The sequence below is a fragment of the Echinops telfairi genome, unplaced genomic scaffold (genome assembly GCF_000313985.2).
Source record: "Echinops telfairi isolate 266 unplaced genomic scaffold, ASM31398v2 ScPeMD7_7458;HRSCAF=8496, whole genome shotgun sequence".
NCBI lineage: Eukaryota > Metazoa > Chordata > Mammalia > Afrosoricida > Tenrecidae > Echinops > Echinops telfairi.
The window spans coordinates 1,082,431-1,099,213 of record NW_022111358.1 but is presented as its reverse complement, the minus strand read 5'-3'; the positions used below and the strand labels follow the sequence as shown (position 1 = coordinate 1,099,213).

At 42.9% G+C, this 16,783-nt stretch overlaps 2 protein-coding genes across 6 annotated transcripts in view; one reads left to right on the top strand and one right to left on the bottom strand.

Moving 5' to 3' along the window:
- The window catches only part of SMG6 (SMG6 nonsense mediated mRNA decay factor), a 268,155-nt gene extending 257,052 nt beyond the window's left edge, over positions 1-11,103 (bottom strand). Inside the window, exons 1-6 of one of the 2 annotated variants that reach the window (XM_004706874.3) lie at positions 10,989-11,103; positions 7,171-8,926; positions 6,432-6,624; positions 5,624-5,734; positions 1,786-1,892; positions 1,463-1,541 (exon numbers count right to left, since the gene is read on the bottom strand). In XM_004706874.3, coding sequence (XP_004706931.1) covers positions 1,463-1,541; positions 1,786-1,892; positions 5,624-5,734; positions 6,432-6,624; positions 7,171-8,926; positions 10,989-11,076 — 2,334 coding nt within the window. In that variant the 5' untranslated portion in view covers positions 11,077-11,103. Of the gene's footprint in view, positions 1-1,462; positions 1,542-1,785; positions 1,893-5,623; positions 5,735-6,431; positions 6,625-7,170; positions 8,927-9,538; positions 9,817-10,988 lie in introns of those variants that run through there. The other variant, XM_045299570.1, reaches the window with a different exon arrangement.
- A 224-nt stretch (positions 11,104-11,327) lies between these two features.
- The window catches only part of SRR (serine racemase), a 13,951-nt gene continuing 8,495 nt past the window's right edge, over positions 11,328-16,783 (top strand). Inside the window, exons 1-2 of one of the 4 annotated variants that reach the window (XM_045299367.1) lie at positions 11,328-11,371; positions 14,422-14,654. In XM_045299367.1, the coding sequence (XP_045155302.1) occupies positions 14,626-14,654 (29 nt within the window). In that variant the 5' untranslated portion in view covers positions 11,328-11,371; positions 14,422-14,625. Of the gene's footprint in view, positions 11,372-11,868; positions 12,086-14,421; positions 14,655-16,783 lie in introns of those variants that run through there. The other 3 variants (XM_045299365.1, XM_045299366.1, XM_045299364.1) reach the window with 3 other exon arrangements.

The window sequence follows — 16,783 nt, the reverse complement described above, 5'->3', positions numbered from 1 at the left end:
GCCATCTAGCTCAGAAGCAAAAAAGCCCACATGGAAGAAGCACACCAGCCTGTGAGGTCACAAGGTGTCAAAGGGATCAGGTAGCAAGCATCAAAGAACAAAGAATCCTATCATTGTGAATAAGGGGGAGTTCCTAGTAGGGATCCAAAGCCCATCTGTAGGCAAACTGGACATCCTCTTACAGAAAGGTCTCGGGGAAGAGACCATCCAGTCAGGGTGCAGTGTAGCAACAATGAAACATACAACTTTCCTCTAATTCTTTAATGCTTCTTCCCCCCCACCACCACCACTATCATGATCCCAATTCTACCTTACAAATCTGGCTAGACCAGAGGATGTACACTGGTACAGATAGTAACTGGAAACAGGGTATCCAGGACAGATGAACCCTTCAGGACCAGTGTTAAAGAGTAGCAATACCGGGAAGATGGAGGGAAGGAGGGGTAGAAAGGGGGAACTGATGACAAGGATCTACATATAACTCCCTCCCTGGGAGGCGGACACAGAAAAGTGGGTGAAGGGAGACATTGGACAGTTTAAGACATGAAAAAATAATAATTTATAAAGTATCAAGGGTTCATGGGGGGGAGGGGAAAAATGAGGAACTGATACCAAGGGCTCAAATAGAAGGAAAATGTTTTGAGAATGATGACAGCAACAAATGTACAAATGTGCTTGACACAACGGATATATGTATGGATTGTGATGAAAGATGCACTTGCCCCCAATAAAATGACTTAAAAAGAGATGTACAAGCCCCCAATAAAATGATTAAAAAAAAAAAAGTCCCTCCTTGCTTATGAGCATACAAGGGAGATTTTAAAAGGTCTGTGAAAAAATTCTGCTTTTCCAGTTTCTTGAAGCCCCTCCATACTGGTGTCATCTATCCTTAAACCTTTGGTCCCATTCTTCAATTTTCAGTTCAGCTTCCTTACTGTGGGTCCTGGCAGTTCCTAAGGCCCATTCCTCTGTGTTATAGCTACTTTTAGGGTAAGTTGGTAAGAGATAGTTTGACATTTACTGTGCTTTTGCTGAAGAAGTGAAAAGTTCAAAGGAATAAAGTGAGGATCTGACTACCTGGGGCTAGTTGAGGACTTTAGGGAAAAGAAGTAAAGGAAACCTATTTCCCTCCCAGATTGAGTAGCCTAGTTCAATAGGATAGAGAAGAGATGGAAGACAAAGACTCAGGACAGAATCCTGGATCATAAACAAAGAATAGTGTTTGGTCAGAGAACGGACACCCCTTAGGAACTGAATGCAGCTGAATGAGCACAGATGAACTGAACCGAGAAAGGATTCCCTGACAAGTTACCTCTGAAAGTACAAGAAACAAAAGAAGACAAGAAGGGAACATTTTGTGGGCTACCCTGATCAGATAAGTCAAGTTCTAGAAATTGATACTAAAATCCCTTTTTTAAGATATTGCCAGCAAAATGCTTTCCCTGTCCACAGAATTTCTTACCGTATATACTGCCAGCAGAGCCAACTGGTTATACGGGCGCCCATTTTTGGGAGCAATGTGCTGGGCCTTCAGGTACCAACTAAAACAGAAAAACAGTAAGAAAATGCTAGCTCTGTAATCATCCCTTTCCTAGTTTATCCCAATGTCCCTTACTACTTAAGCTAGGAAAATGCTAGAGTGTTAGATGTAGCCCTGGAATGGTGGAGTACGAGTACCGGGACCCAGAGCGACACCCAGAAGGGAGGCACCTCAGCTGACCCACTGCTCTGAATTGTACGACTAACACCACACTTGAAGAGAAGGCAAAAACGAGATACAAGTACCTGCGAGCTTTTCCATAGTTTGCGGTGTCGTTGGCCTGCTCCCGATACCTAGCAATATCTCCTTGACAGATCATACATCGCTGAGCACTGATCAAGGCATATTTTACCTTCAAGAAAAATAATCAGTTAGTAGAGTATCCAAGAAACTATAAACAGTTACTCAGAAGATAACAGAGCAGACCTTTAACAATCCCCCCAAAAAAACTCCCTAAGGAGTGAAAACCTGAGTGAGCAACAAGTTGACAGCACTACCTTGTTTCTCTAGGTCTTTCTACCTTTGATGACGTGCAGTTTTTGTTGTTTTGTTTACCAGTCTTCTATCGCCTGTTTTATTTTTTCTATCATTTTATTTTTTAAATAAGTTTAAATATTTCAAGGGAAGTATTTCAGATTCCCTTCTCTGACAGGTTCCTGTCAGACACAAGTTCTGCCTTTGGAACCTGTGTAATTACAGGTTTACTGCAATTCCACCTCATGCTTTCTAGAATAAAGAGCAAGGCTCATGGAACAGATACTGGCCCCTTAAGAAGGCTCACTCACTAGCTAAATGACTGGCTACTACACATCACCTTCCTAGCACATAACTCAAGTATGTGCCTCAACAAAGTTAAAAAAACAAAAACAACCCACTACCATTCAGAATCATAGCAACCTATATAGGATTTCTGAGGCTTTGTAATTTTTATGAGCAGCCAGCCTCATCTTTCTCCCTTAGAGCTGCTTGTGGGTTTGGACTGCTGACACTAAGGTTCGCAGGTTAGCAGTCTGCCACCTACCCGACAGCCCTACAAGGACAAAGTTATGCTATGGTAAGCAAAAATGTATTACTACTAGGATTCCAGTTTATATGTGCACAGGTTTATGCCTAACAAAACATGTTTAAACATGTATCTGCAGTCAGTGGATGGCTGCCAACAAGTTCTCTCAAAATACATTTGTCTCAAAATATACTTGATTCAATCAAAACAGTGGCTTCGAAGACAATCTGCCAGACCAGTTAAATTCAAGGCAGAGAGCTTAGCTCTGAAGGTCACAGTGGCTCTTTCCTGAGATCCCAAATGAGTAATCTTCATAGGCTTTCTTCAAGGACTGAAGACAATTACAGGTGTTTATTAGAAAGTTATAAGAAAGTTGAAAAGTGCTGGATGAAAGTCCAGGAAAGTCGCACCGAGGCATTTCCCATCACACAATGCATCTGCTCATTCTTGAGGGCAGCCAGGGCTGTCCGCCCTTACTCATCATCCGACGGTCTAATCTTGCCCCTTCAGACACAATTTCTGTTCCCACATTGAACATTGAAAAGAACATTGAAAAGGAATATGATTTTGAGAGCCTCAAGGATGCCAAAACTGCTGTTTTGATGTAGTGCAAATTCAAGAGCACAGAATCCTTGATGGATGGATGGATGGAAACACCACTTTCAGAAATATTTAACCTAAAAGGAAGCTATATCAAGAAACATAGCTTCCCATTTTAATAATTTCACTTAACAAAGATTTCGGTGACACTGCAGCAATCCTTTTTTACTTACCCTCATATATTATCATACACATAATAAGACCATAGAGAATCCCTTCAGGGTCCTGAGTAATCTACATATTCTTCCCATGAATGATACCATAAACTGTGGATAAACTGATAAACCCGCAAGAACACTGGTTGTCCCCACACTACAGTCCCTGTGTCATCCAACGAAGAGAAAGAGCAAATTATTTTAACCTCAGAACAAAGTCCTACATCCTCCAACCTCTCTGCTCACCTCAACACCACTTTCCCCCTTACCCTGTGACTCTGCCAGACTACATCTTTCCCAGTCCCTCTACACTCTTTCTCACCATGTGCTTCCCCACTTCAGGGCCTTCATGTACACTGCTCCCTCCCCTACTATGTTACTCTTCTCAATCCTTCACATAAACCCTTACACCTGGTTAATGCCTACGGTCTTCAGGCCTGAGCTTCACTGTGATTTCCTCAGTTTTCTATCACCTTCTGAGCCAGATTAACCCCTTTGTGATATGCCCACACCGCAGTCTTTGCAGAAGGCACGCATCTGCAAGGATTCACCCAGCGTCTGCACTCACCCCATTCAAACTCTTTAAGTGAGCTGGGTTCATGGCCTTCTTGTTCCTCAGAGAATTACCTGTGCCTAAAATGGCACCTGGCAAGCAAGAGGGGGCGCAATAAGTATGTGTTGATCAATAACAGAACTTGTGTGTAACAAGTGAACAAAAGGAGCAGAAAGGCCAAGGAAGGGTTTTGCCCATAAATTACATTCCTCTCTCCAGTGAAGCTTAACCTCTCCCTCTGCTTGACTCTTTCCTCTCAACATAAAATATGCTCACGTAGTAAAAACAAAACAAAAATTAACTCTCTTGATTTGGTTCTCTTTTATCTATTATCTTCCCTATCTATAATACTCTCTCATTATCTCTACTGCCTCACCTCTCACTCATGACAATCTGGCTTCCATCCTTTCCAATTCATGTAACTCTTGATAAAGTCATCCATTCCAGTGAATACTTCTCAGTCATCTTAACATTTCACAACTTATTAGTATTTGCCAATTCCAATCTCTTCCATCTCCATCTTGAAATCCTGTTTGCCCTCTCTGCTCAGTCCTCTCCCTGTCCCATCTTCTGCTACACACTGACGGCTTCTGAATCTGGATCACTAACCCATCACTATCTTCTCAGCTCCGGAATACTCAAACCACAATCCTTGTGTTCATTTTCAAGTTTCTCTATATACCCGATGTAAATATACCAAGCATAATTAACACTTTTCTTCCTTCAACAGACCGCATGCTGCCAATCTCATTCATTACATCAAATGAGCCAGTAACTGAATTGTATTTCCTTTTTACCATTCTACTGTGTCCTTTTTTCTACCTCCACTACTTTAATTCAGGTACACACCTTGACTCCCCCTACACCTAACCCTTGCCCTAATCCAATCCAAACTCACCAATTTGCCAAAGTGACTGGTTCTGAGAGCAAATAAATTAGCCATTTTCTAAAAATCAATCAATGGTCCCCATTGCTTTCAAAATAGTCCAAACTCTTCAGGATGGCATACAAGAGTTTGTGACCTACACTACATATATGGATCTTGAAAATGTTACACTGACTGAAATAAGTCAGTCACAAAAAGACAAATTTGTATGATATGCATTATCTACAACAGGCAAAAGTAGTAGTTAGAAAGGGTGGTAGGGAAGGGAAAGGAGTCATTGTTAGTGGACAATGAGTGTGATGCTGGATGAACTACATGCTGAAGATCATCAATGTCACTGAACTGTACATGTAAACGCTACCGAACTGGTAAATGTTTTGTCACATGTAAAGTTTTCTTACCAAAGTTTTTTTAAGGTTTATGATCTAATAATCCCTGCCTACTTCTCTAGCTTTAATTCCAACCACAGCCCCACACTACATGACATGCATCAGAACACTAAAATTCTTGCATTTTCTCAATAATCTGTGGTTCTCACTCAATGTGCCATTTTTCTATACTGCACTCCTTCCTACCTTTCCAACGTTGACTCATCTTTTAAGACTCAGCCAGTGGGTCTTTCAGAAGTAGTCACTGACCCAATAAAGCTAAGTCAGATCCACTTTCCTTTTATGCTCCTTCATGATAATGGTAGTATATACCATTCCCATATAACTTAGGATATTACATGTAATTGTTGGGTTTAATCTATCTGTTACCCCAATTAAATTTTATCATTAATTCTTGCATCCATAACATCCAGCATAATGACAAACACATTACTGCACTAGACAAATGTTAACTAAATAGCTAAGTAAATTTAGGACAAATAAAGGTGCTGGCTTACTGTCTTGTGTAATGGCTTGCTGCGAATGGCAAGACCATCCATGTAGTCCTCCAGTTTGAACTTGTAAGTAACTTGCAGCTTCTGAAGTAAACCATCAAAAAAGTCAGTACCCTATGTAAAGAGAAAAAATATGAAATGGTTGAATCAATCTGTTCTGACCCAATCTACCCACCAGACACCGAGGCAAATAAAATGTTCAAAATAATAATTAAAAAGAATTTTTTTTAAAAAGAAACTGTTCACACTTTTACTAATGTTCAGTCATCCTAAGTAAAAGGAAGCACATACAATATTAAGTGCCGCAACTGAGCCCAAATCAAATTCGTAACATAACTTTCCTATGGTTTTAAAGATGTGTACATACACACACACATATCCTAGGCCAGAACATTCAGAAATCTTTGAAGCTCAGAACTAATTCCCATTGTCAGTTATAGTCTTTTTTGTTGTTGTTGTCATAGTCTTAAGGACTAGGGATGGGGAGGGGGAGGCTTAAACTCAAGGAGAAAAAAAAGTTTTTATTTTGTAATACAGTATTTCACGTGGTAAAACCTACCACAACGACAAGGTGTTGAAGCCTTTATCCTGAAGACTAAAAAAAAAAATGGTGTATATATAACCGATCAATTATATGGGTCAAGGATTCCCGAGAGTGGGAGGGGAAAAAAGAGGAGCTCATACCAAGGGCTCAAGTAGAAAATGTTTTGGAAATGGTAATGGCAACATATGTACAAATATGCTTGATACAATTGATGTTATGAGCTGTAAGAGCCGCCAATAAAATTATTTTTTTTAAAAAGTGGCTTACCTCATCCAAGAGCTCCAAAAGTCTGTTCCGAATCTGTTCAGGGTTGTCCACATTTGGATCCTTGAGAAGCTGCCTGAACTTCTCAATCACTTGATAGAAAGCATTCTTCCACAGGATCTGATCCACATTCTGATTATCAGAGAACTCAATATCTAACAGAATGCAACGCTCATATAACTGCAGCAGTTCAGCTCTGAAATGAAATACAAGCAACATCTAGCTCCAAGTACACCAGAGAAGGCTGGACCAACGATCCAGGCTTCCTGCAAATTAACCACCTCCCTTGGCAAGAAATTCAAAATGCCATGAGATACAGTACTTTAGTTTTTATGCAGCAGTAAAACATCACTCTAAAGTGAGTTATGTCCAGGAAAAGTTGTTTTCCCCCTTATACCTCCACGTAAATCTCACAGCTGAAGTTAAGATTTTTACCACATTATAGTTTGTTCATTTCTTGGCATTCTTAAAGGTCTTTTTCCTTTTCCATTTCCAGAATCCATGCTCCCTTAAAAAAACCTTTTTTTTTTCCCTTAAAGCAAAAGTAGGAAGCACAGTTATTTCCAAGACTAAAAACAAAACCTCTGCTCTGTTATTTTTCCAACAGCCCTCCCTCAAGAAAATGACTCTGAAAAGGAGAAAGACCCAGTAGCTCATTTAAAGACTTCTACCCTCTTCAGCCATAGGGTTTATCCATCACCTTATTCTCACCACCCTTAACCCCCACTGGAACACGCCATACCTGAGCTGAGACATCTTCTCCAGACCCTCAGGACTAATGCGGTCCCTGGAGAGCAAGTTGCTGAGCTGCAGTTCCTGGTTGTCAGCCACCCGGAGAAGCCTATGCAACTCCTGTTGCTGCATGTTCCTCATGTGCTGCTCCATCTCCTCGGGACTTAAGGTGCTCGCAGGGAGAGCGCTACAAACATACTGTCCTGATGGAGTTGGGTAGCCTGGGTAGTAAGGTCCTGGATAAACACCATTCGTTGGGCCCACTGGGTACTGCAGAGGGCTATAGCCTGTGTAGGGGTATTGGGAGGCTGGACCAGGTGTCCGAGGATAATAATAGGGATTGTCAGAGTTCTGAAACTTATAGTAAGATGCTTGGGCCTGGCGAGAGTCACCCCAAGATGTAGGGCTAACTTCATCATCAGTGTCCAAGAAGTGCAGCTGAGGCGTCTGGCTCTTTAGAGCAGGTTTCTGGTCAGGATTATTCGGGTCCCACAATCGGCGGGTGGTGCCTCCTCGGCCCCAACTCCGAGATCCCTTACTACCAGACCCAAATAAAAGCCGAGGCTGCAGAGGTGTGGCCTCTGGAGAGCTTGCTGAAGTGACAGACAGGGTGGTATGGGCTGGCAGGATCAGGATGCCACGGCCACGACCCCGAAGTTCTCGTTTTAGGGTTTTGGACTCCTGCTTCTCAGAGGTTTTGCCCCCGCTGCTCAAGCTCCTGTCATGCTTTGGCCTGTCCATGTCCTCCCTGGCTGACCTCCCCAGGGGGGACTCTTTGGTCATGGTTTCTGCATCAAAGGTGACACGCAGGGTGCCGCGATTCTCTTTACCATTGCTTTTCGGCTCACCCTCCCCACGGCCGGACCAACTTCTTTCTACATGTCTCCTCCTTTCTGAGCTCCTCGGGGGCCCTAATCCATCAGGCTCATCAATTTTGTCCTCATCCAAGGAGTCGGTTGAGGACATTGATACCTGCTTCTTCAGTCGTGGCCTCTCTTTGGTTCGATCCTGTCGCCGCCGCCGACAGCCATTGTCAGTTAGGCCAGCTCCCTCAGCACTGTTGTTGCTACCAGCTGAGCTGGTGCTACAAGTGCGACAGCGATTCCTTCGCTTGTCTGAGCGGGAGTAGCGCTTTGCAGAACCTGGCTTCCCCTGTGCCAGCTCTTCATTCACTTTCTTCAGGCCCTCCCCCTTTTCAATTCGTTTTCCTTTTTCTCCCTTTGAAACCCTTATTCTGTCACTATTTGGGCTCTTTTCTGTCTCATCTTTGCGGGGTTTATTCATTACCTCCTCTTTTTCAGTATTTCTCCTACACTCAGCTTCCTCTACTTGCAGTTTTTCTACCTGGTTGAGGATTTCTTCCTCATCTACCCGGCTAGCCGATTCTTTAGCAGCAGTCTGCAAACGCCGTCCAGGCTGGTAGATCTGCATGTCAGGTTTCTTTGTTCTTTTGATAATTCGTAGACTTTGCTCCTCATGTCCAGCAGTTTTAGGGAAGGATTCCTGTGCCTGAATATTTTCTGGGTCTACAGGGCCATTCTGCTGCTGGCTGTCCTGTTCCTTGCAGACATCTTTAAGGTGCTGTGTACCATTCCTGACAGAAGAATCTCTGTCATTGATAATTTCATCCTTAAATTCCTCAAGCATTGAGGGTTCCTTGACTTTAACTTTGTTCCTTAGTCGAGAAAGACCAGGCTTATAGATTTCCAGATCTGGGCGCCTGTTATCTTTACGCTGCCTGGGTTCTTTTAATTCCCTCATGTTTTCTGTGATATTGGGGAGGGTGGGGGGGGGAAATAAAGGAAAATAATAAAGGAAGAGGAAGGGGACAAAAAAAATCATCACTGTGGTTATGTAACAGAAAAGTCAAGCTAGAATTACATATCCAAATGCTTATATTGGTGGGCAAAAAGGGGAAATGTCTTCAGAGGCAAAAATTCTGGGTTTACACTATTTATTCAACAATAGACAAGACTACGAACTTGATCTGTGTTGGATTACACACTTGGGCTAGGGAAAATGAAAAGCAACAAGCAACATATCATATTCTCTTGAGTTATCTAGGGCATGTTTGGACAGAACATTACCCCAAACTACCCCATTATTGTCAAAATAAAGACCTCCAACAGCTTCAGCATTAGACTGCTTTCTCATCTATAGAGGCCTAGGGTCAACACATCCCTTTTCTGCCTCTTAACATTTTCCCAGAGGAGGTTAAGTCCACTTCGCATAGTAGTATAAACAAAGTGAAAACGAGGGGTACGCAAGACAACCTATGGTCCCGGGAACCTGTAGAAAAATAAAATGTCTAACTTCCAGTCTCTGAACTTAGTCTGAATAATTCTTGTCTTTAGAATCCCAATTACTCAATCACATACCTCTTGTTGAAGCAAACAGGAAGCAGTTCCCTTCACTTTCTTCAACTTCACTCATGCTCACCAACTCTCTAACAGCAGCCAGCAGAGTCATTCCCAAGAAATACTACTCATCATTAGAATACTGAGACTAACTGCTACTATGATGGAATATGAAAAAGAAAAGGTTCCATAAGGGAGCTTTCCCTAGAAGCAGATGGTTGGGTTGTGACGCTTTCAAATCAACAAAGTCTGGGACAGTCCAGAGTAAGAGTACAAGGCTTTAGAGGCCACTCTCTTGGTTCCAACAGACACGCTGACTAACCAATGAACAAATACTTTTTGTGTGTGCCAAGTATCTGTTACCTTTCTCTATTACGAAGGAAGGCTACTACAAAGAGTCACTCAACATTTCAGTGGGAAAGTGAAAAGAATCAGTAAGGCTATTTTTAGAAAATGTATTGCTATATAAAATCCTAATATGGTTCTAGAAATGTGTCTATAACCGCGTAACAGAAAACAAACCAAATCCTCAAGTTTGAAACACTGGGTCAGTATTTTTGCATCTTTAGGAATGTATAAGACTGCTTCAGATATGTAAGCACAAAGGTGATCCAACTGAACCCATTAGTTAAAACCCCAGACCACCACATTCTCAGCAGCCTTTGTAACTTAGGTAAGCAGGGAGACGGGACACCTGAATAACCCATTCAGCTGGCCAGCAAAACCAATTTCACAGGCTTGGGCCCCAAGCCTGGAGAGGGCACCTATCACAGCTCCCATTCTACTGCCTAACAGAGAGCAGGTAAGGCACTAGGATCTTCCTGCGAGCTTTCCTGGTGGGGCTGGAAACTCTTAAGTTAACTTGCGACTTGAACGCTCTCGGACAAAACTGCTCCAAGAGCAGAGGCGGCGCTCCCAGAGGTCCCGGGCCCTCCGGAGGCGCAACCACAGAGGCCAGCCTGGGAGGGGAAAGTTCAGCAGGCAAGTTTCGGGCTGTTAAGCCTCTGTCCCCAACATCCCCCAATTTCTTCTCTTCGAAGCTAAGGAGGCCGTGACGACGGGGCTGCCGGCCCGGGGAGGACTCCTCTAAGAGCGGTACCCCCCGAGGTCTCCCCTCAAACCCCAGCACCCACTCCGGGTCGCATCCCTCGCCCGCGGGGAGTTGACAGGCGGGTCCGAGAGGGCGGGGACAAGGGGGGGACAGTCGGCTTCGCCGGAGAAAAGGGTGATGACAGGACTTGGGACTGGGCTCTCCCCTCCACGGGGGCCGGCATTGGCGGAATCCGACCCCACACCCTAGCCCTCCGGCAGGTGGGGCGGCTCGGGGCACTCACTCCCGCGGCCCCCGCCCCCACTGCTGGGACCAGGGGCGGGGGCTCCGGCGCGCCGCGGACGGAGCGGGGAGGAGGCAGAGGAGGAGAGGGAGGCGGGGCGGGCAGGCCCGGCCCAGGAGCTGGGCGGCGCGACTCACCTCTGCTCCCGGCCTGCGGAGCCAGAGTGGCCAGGATCCCCCGCAGCTCCGACGCGGAGATCCGGACGCGCTCCAACCCCTCCGCCATCTTCGCGGCTGCTGCTCCAGCCGCAGCTACTTCTGCCCCCGCCGCGCGCAGCCAGGAAACCACGACGGACGGGCGGCGCGCGCGCTCACCCACCGCCCACCCTACGCCCCGCCCCCTCCCGCCCCAAACGACGGTGGCCGCGATGGGAGGAAAAACTTTGAACGCACAACCGGCCCCTCCAGTGGGTGGCGCTGGAGCGCGAGCCTGGGCGGGAGAAGCGGACGCCGCGCGTGCGCAGAGGTGTAGCCCGGGGAAGGTGAGCTGAGGCTGGAGTTCGAGGCGCGGCGCCGGTCAGGTGAGGTTGGGCGAGGGCCGGCCGAGTCCCGCCGGGCAGGGCGAGGTCGGGACGGGGCGGGTCTTTCGCGTTGGTGGCTGCCGTTGCCTGATGGTGCGGTGGTGGCTGGCCATCGAGGGCACGAACGCTGGTCCCGGGTACGGACTGGCGAAGACGACCCACAATCTGGTCTCCCTCCGCCTTTCATTCGAGGCCAAGATCTCGTGGCACAGACCAGGACTTGGGAGATCTTAAAGGTTAGATCATATCCCCTTTGGAAGAATGCCCACGGAATAGCCAGATCTTTTCCTTTAGGGCAAAGGACCGCGCCTAGCCACCTGATCTTCAAAATACAGGCCAGTTGGGTCTTGAGGAGGGGAGGGCTTGTGCCAAGATATCTTGGGGAGAGCTAGCTTACAAGCCTACCTGGGAATTTCTGTGTTACTGTGGATCCTTGAAAAAATTCCTTTCTGCATCTCAGGCCTTTACATCCCTCCCCACCCCCATGCCTCCCATCTTTACCTTTTAGCTGAGCCAGAAGAGTGGCTCTTAATGCTTTTTGTTCATGAACCTCTGTTCCGAAGTGTGGTGAAACTCCTCTCCAAAGGCTGCCTCCTTCCACCTGTTGTTCTGCCCAGCCCCACACAGCTATTTGGACCTCCAAACCATCAGAAAAAACACACTCCCTGCCATCGAGTTGATGCTGACCCTATATGATAGGGTCGAACAGCCCCCGTGAGTATCTGAAACTAATTCATTACTGGAGTAGAAAGCCCCCGATCCAAAGAATAGTTATCAGTTATACTATAGTATGGGTTCAAAAGCTTTGCATATCTCAGTTCCTATTTATGAGACGGGAGCCCTGGTTGCCTAGTGGTTAGATCTTGAGCTGCGATCCCCATGGTCAGCAGTTCGATGCCACCAGCAGCTCCGTGGGGGTAAGACTGGGCTTTTTACTTCCACAAAGAGTTACAGTCTCAGAAACCCACAAGGGGTCATTATGAGTCAGCATTGACACTCGGTGGCAGTGCATTTTTGTTATTTGTGAGACAGTGCCAGAATGTTAAGCAAAGGCAATAGATCTGGGACAAAATGGAACGGTTCAAAAAATGGAAACTAATGTTAAGTAGTCAGAGCAAATGGCAGCCTTTAAAATGCATGCAAGAAGTGGGAAGACGTTTTAAAAAACGAATTTATTTTCCCATCAATCTTTGTAAAATATGGGAATGATGAAAAAGAATCAGATACAAAAGTCTCTTAGGAAAAATCTTGATTGCCAAATCTATGAGTGTCAGATTCAAAAAACTCACTGCCATCAAGTCAATTCCAACTCATAGTTGCACCCTATAGGGCAGGGTAGAATTTCCCCAGGGAGAGTAGAAAGCCTCGTCTTTCTCCTTTAGAAGGGGCTGGTGGTTTTGAACTGCTGACCTGTGGTTAGCAACCCAACCCAATGTACCATGACATTACCAGGCCTTCTGCAGATCAGATCTGCCAAAAGCTAACCGCACTCAAGGGAACTGACCAGCCCACAGGGGGTAAAAGAAAATAGTTAAAAACTCAGAGAGCAGGACAGGAGACATGGAGGAAGAATGAATCCAAAAAATTAATAATACTAAGTTGATAGAAAAATGAGAATTTCTGAAAGGATTCTTGCACTAATACTAAACCAAACTCGTGCCATCAAGTCAATACTGACTCATAGGTAAGAATAAAAAGAACCGTATTTAGACCTGTCTCACAAAGAAAGCTTCTGAGTTTAAAGACTTAAATGATCTTTATGTATTGACATGAAGCAGTCTACAAGATAGATTGTTTAAATAAAAAAGATAAGCTTGTTAAATAAACTTAATAAACAAAAATCCCAAGTTTCATAATGTACAGTATTGTTCTACATGTATGCAGAAAACTATTTGTGTTATATGTAAACGTCTATATAAATACATAGAAAAAAGGTATGGGATAATGCATATCAAACGTTTAAAATTTTTTACCTTTTGGAACTTGTGAAGGAGATTAGATTTGATGGTAAAAAGTCAATATTCTACAGTGTTTTAATTCTTAAAGTAGGAATCTGGTCACATTGGCTAATCCCAGAAACAATAAAACAAATTTAAATGAAGAGGGAAGAATTCTATTGCTGAAGTTAAAAAAAAAAGAAAACTGAAAATGAAGAACCACAAATTTAAGGAAAAATGTAACCACTTAAAAATTGTTTTGAAACAATTATTTTAAATAACTCATGGGTCAAAGTTTTAAAAACCATGAAAATATTACATAATCGATTCTGTGGTAAATCATAAAAACATTACTCAGGAAAACGTGTAGCTTTAAGTGAGTTTATTATTAAATAAAAAGTTAATAAAGCATTCATCAATGCTAAAAAGGGAAATAAAAGAAAATAACAGAAAGAAAGAAAGATCAAATCAAAAGTTACTAAGGAAAAAAGAACAACACTTGGTAGTAAATTGACGTGCACATGCTTCAGCGATGAAATAGCCGTTAACACGGGCATCCTCTTCGATAGCTCCTGAGCCCATTAAAACACATTTGACTGCTTTCCTCTAAAGTGCTTTGTTTGTTCACCAGTCTTATATCTCCATAACTTATACCACCATCTAAGCCAAAAACCAGGAGTCCAAAAAACATTCAGTCCGATATCAGGATGTGTCTCTCTTCTATCTCTGTAGTAGAAATTTATGAGCATCCTCTCTCCAACATCTTTTCCTTTTAAAATTTCCCCCATTCTCATACTCTCTATTATGTCCTTTTTTTCTTCTATTTCTTTTCTTCCTCGTTTTTTCTCCCTTAGATGCATATTTAACTAGTTATACTGTTTGGTCCACAGTGTTGTCACCGAGGCATTTCTCATGTTATTTTTTTTCCATGCAGGTCCCTACCCTCCTCTCCTTAGGTAGCCATTCTTAATGTGTTGATATGTGTTCTTGAACATATACGTATCTTGAATAAAATATAGTTTTATGTGTGTCTGTTTCTAGTGTACATAATTGATATTGTTATCATTCTGTTTCTTTTTCATGTTTCTGTAAATATTTCTGACTGTTGCATAGTATTTATCTTAAATGACCTCACTCACTTGGCCACTGGTTCAGAGGCAAGATGAGCCAATCAGAGTCCTTACCCAGAATTTTTAGAACTGAAACTGAGAAAGAGAATCCGTCTTCAGTGTGGAAGCCAAAAAAATGTGAAGCATAGGAGCTGCCGGCAGCCATGTAACCTGCCATGTGGAACCAGCTGGCCTGCAGTGAAAAAGAATGACGCCGACATACAGAGAGAAGCTGAGGTGAGACTCCATGAGCGAATCAGGAGGCCTTCTAGTCCCTGGTTCGATCGTTCCTGAAGCTCCATATTCCTACCTTCCCATGGTTTGTCCAACCCTCCCATGGGTTCCACGAGGCAATCCCATCTGGTGCCTAAGCAAGTTCACACTGAGGTGCTATCACTTACAACTAAGAGGTCTAACTAACCCAACCTCCAAAATGTTATCCTGAATGATTCTCTTTTGTCTCCATTTCTACCTTCCATGCTCCCTGTGTCTTTTCTGTGTACAACCACAATACCTCTTTACAGGATTCTGAATCCACTCCTGCTCTGTCTTTTTATTCACCACAACGTAGCCAGGGTGATTTCCCGAATATGTGAATTTTAACATGTCACTCACTGCCTTACAAAAATTTTTTTAATGATATTGTAATACTCTTAAGAAAAAGTCAAAAAAAATAGTCCTAAATCCTTATAACAGTCTCCATGATCCTGGTCCAGCACGATCTGGATCTTGCCAAGTTCACCCTCCTTGTTATACTTCCCCTTGATCACATGTTCAGACATATTGGCCTCCTGTTAGTTCTTAGAATATGCCAAGCTCTTTTTTCCCTTAAAACCTTCAGACCTGAAACACTTTTCCCTTCATCCCATGGGTGAATTTCAGTTCTCTGTGTAGAGGCCCATCCTCAAATCCCTTCTATGATCTCAGTAAGACCCTCAATACTCTTTCCTAGTAGCCCTTATGAAAGGATACATGCTAAATCCTTATTTCCTTACACAACTCTTTTTGAGATTGTAAGCTTCATGAGGGTAGGGATAAGCCTATTCTTCTAACACTATATCCCCAGACCAAACAGTGTAGAAGGTGGTCAGTATTTGATTGAAGAAATGAATCAATAAATAAATCACAGACATAAAAGATACTTAGAAATTTTTATTAATATGTAAAACTTTATACTAATAAATTTGACATTCTAAATTAGGTGATTTTGCCAAAAATATATAAATTACTGGAGTTAATTCAAGAGCAAGTGGCAAAAAAAAAAAAAAAAGAGCAAGTGGCAAACCCACATGAACCCAGTAACTTTGAAGTCACTGGAAAAGGTACCAGATGTATATAAGATAAAGATAAAAGTTTCTTTATTTAGATAGTGTGATTGTTTTATTTATAAGAAGCGGAGAGTCAACTAATAAATTAGAACTAACAAGATAGGAGTGGCCCACAATATGATAAATATTAAAAATTATTAGCTTTATTATGCATCATCAGTAAATAGAAAATCTATACATTTGTAAAATATGTCTTTTAAATAGTAACAAAAGTATACTATACTTAGGTATGCATTTAATCAGATATGTACAAATACAAATTAAAAAAGACAAACTTTAAAATATAACTGAAAAACCAAATCCAAAAGACTTTAATAAACTAAAAGAGAGCCTTGTTCATAGATGGGAATACTCAATATTTTTAAGTATCAATTGTGCCCCCAATTCACTTCTATATTTTACACTGGAATTTTTAGCAACCTTTTGGAAGGGATTCTAAAGTTCATTTGGAATGACTGATGTATGAAAAAAAATCAAATTAGAAAAATAATCTGAGAAGTTATTCATACAATGTATAACTAGAAAGGGCATCAGCAATTTGATCAACAAAACAAAATACAAAGGCCAGCGTTAACAGAAATTCACTATTTTTATTAATTTGGCATGTAATAGGGAAAAATGGTGTTAAAACTTGACAAGAAACAAGTGGCTAATAAACATACAGTCAAAGAAGTTCAACCACCAGTAAAAGTACTACACAGACTTCAGAAGTTTATGGAAAAATGGAATGGAAAGATAACGGAATTTTTCCAATAACTTTTTTGAAGGCCCCCCCCCATCGTTCATGAAACTGACAGAAATGATAGAGCCAGGCTGAAGGAAAATGAGCATTCCTTATACGCTGTTGCTGCTGTGGGCCATCCTGCTGATCTGTGACCAGCTACCCAACCAACCCTCTAGTGCAGAGAACTCTTCCAAAGGGTTTTCTTGGCTGTAATCTTCAGGAGAGCAGATTGCCGTTTGTTTTCTCCTGTCGAGACATTGGTACTTTTTGGTTAGCAGCCAAGCACTGAACCATTGCACCCCCTGGGCTTCTTA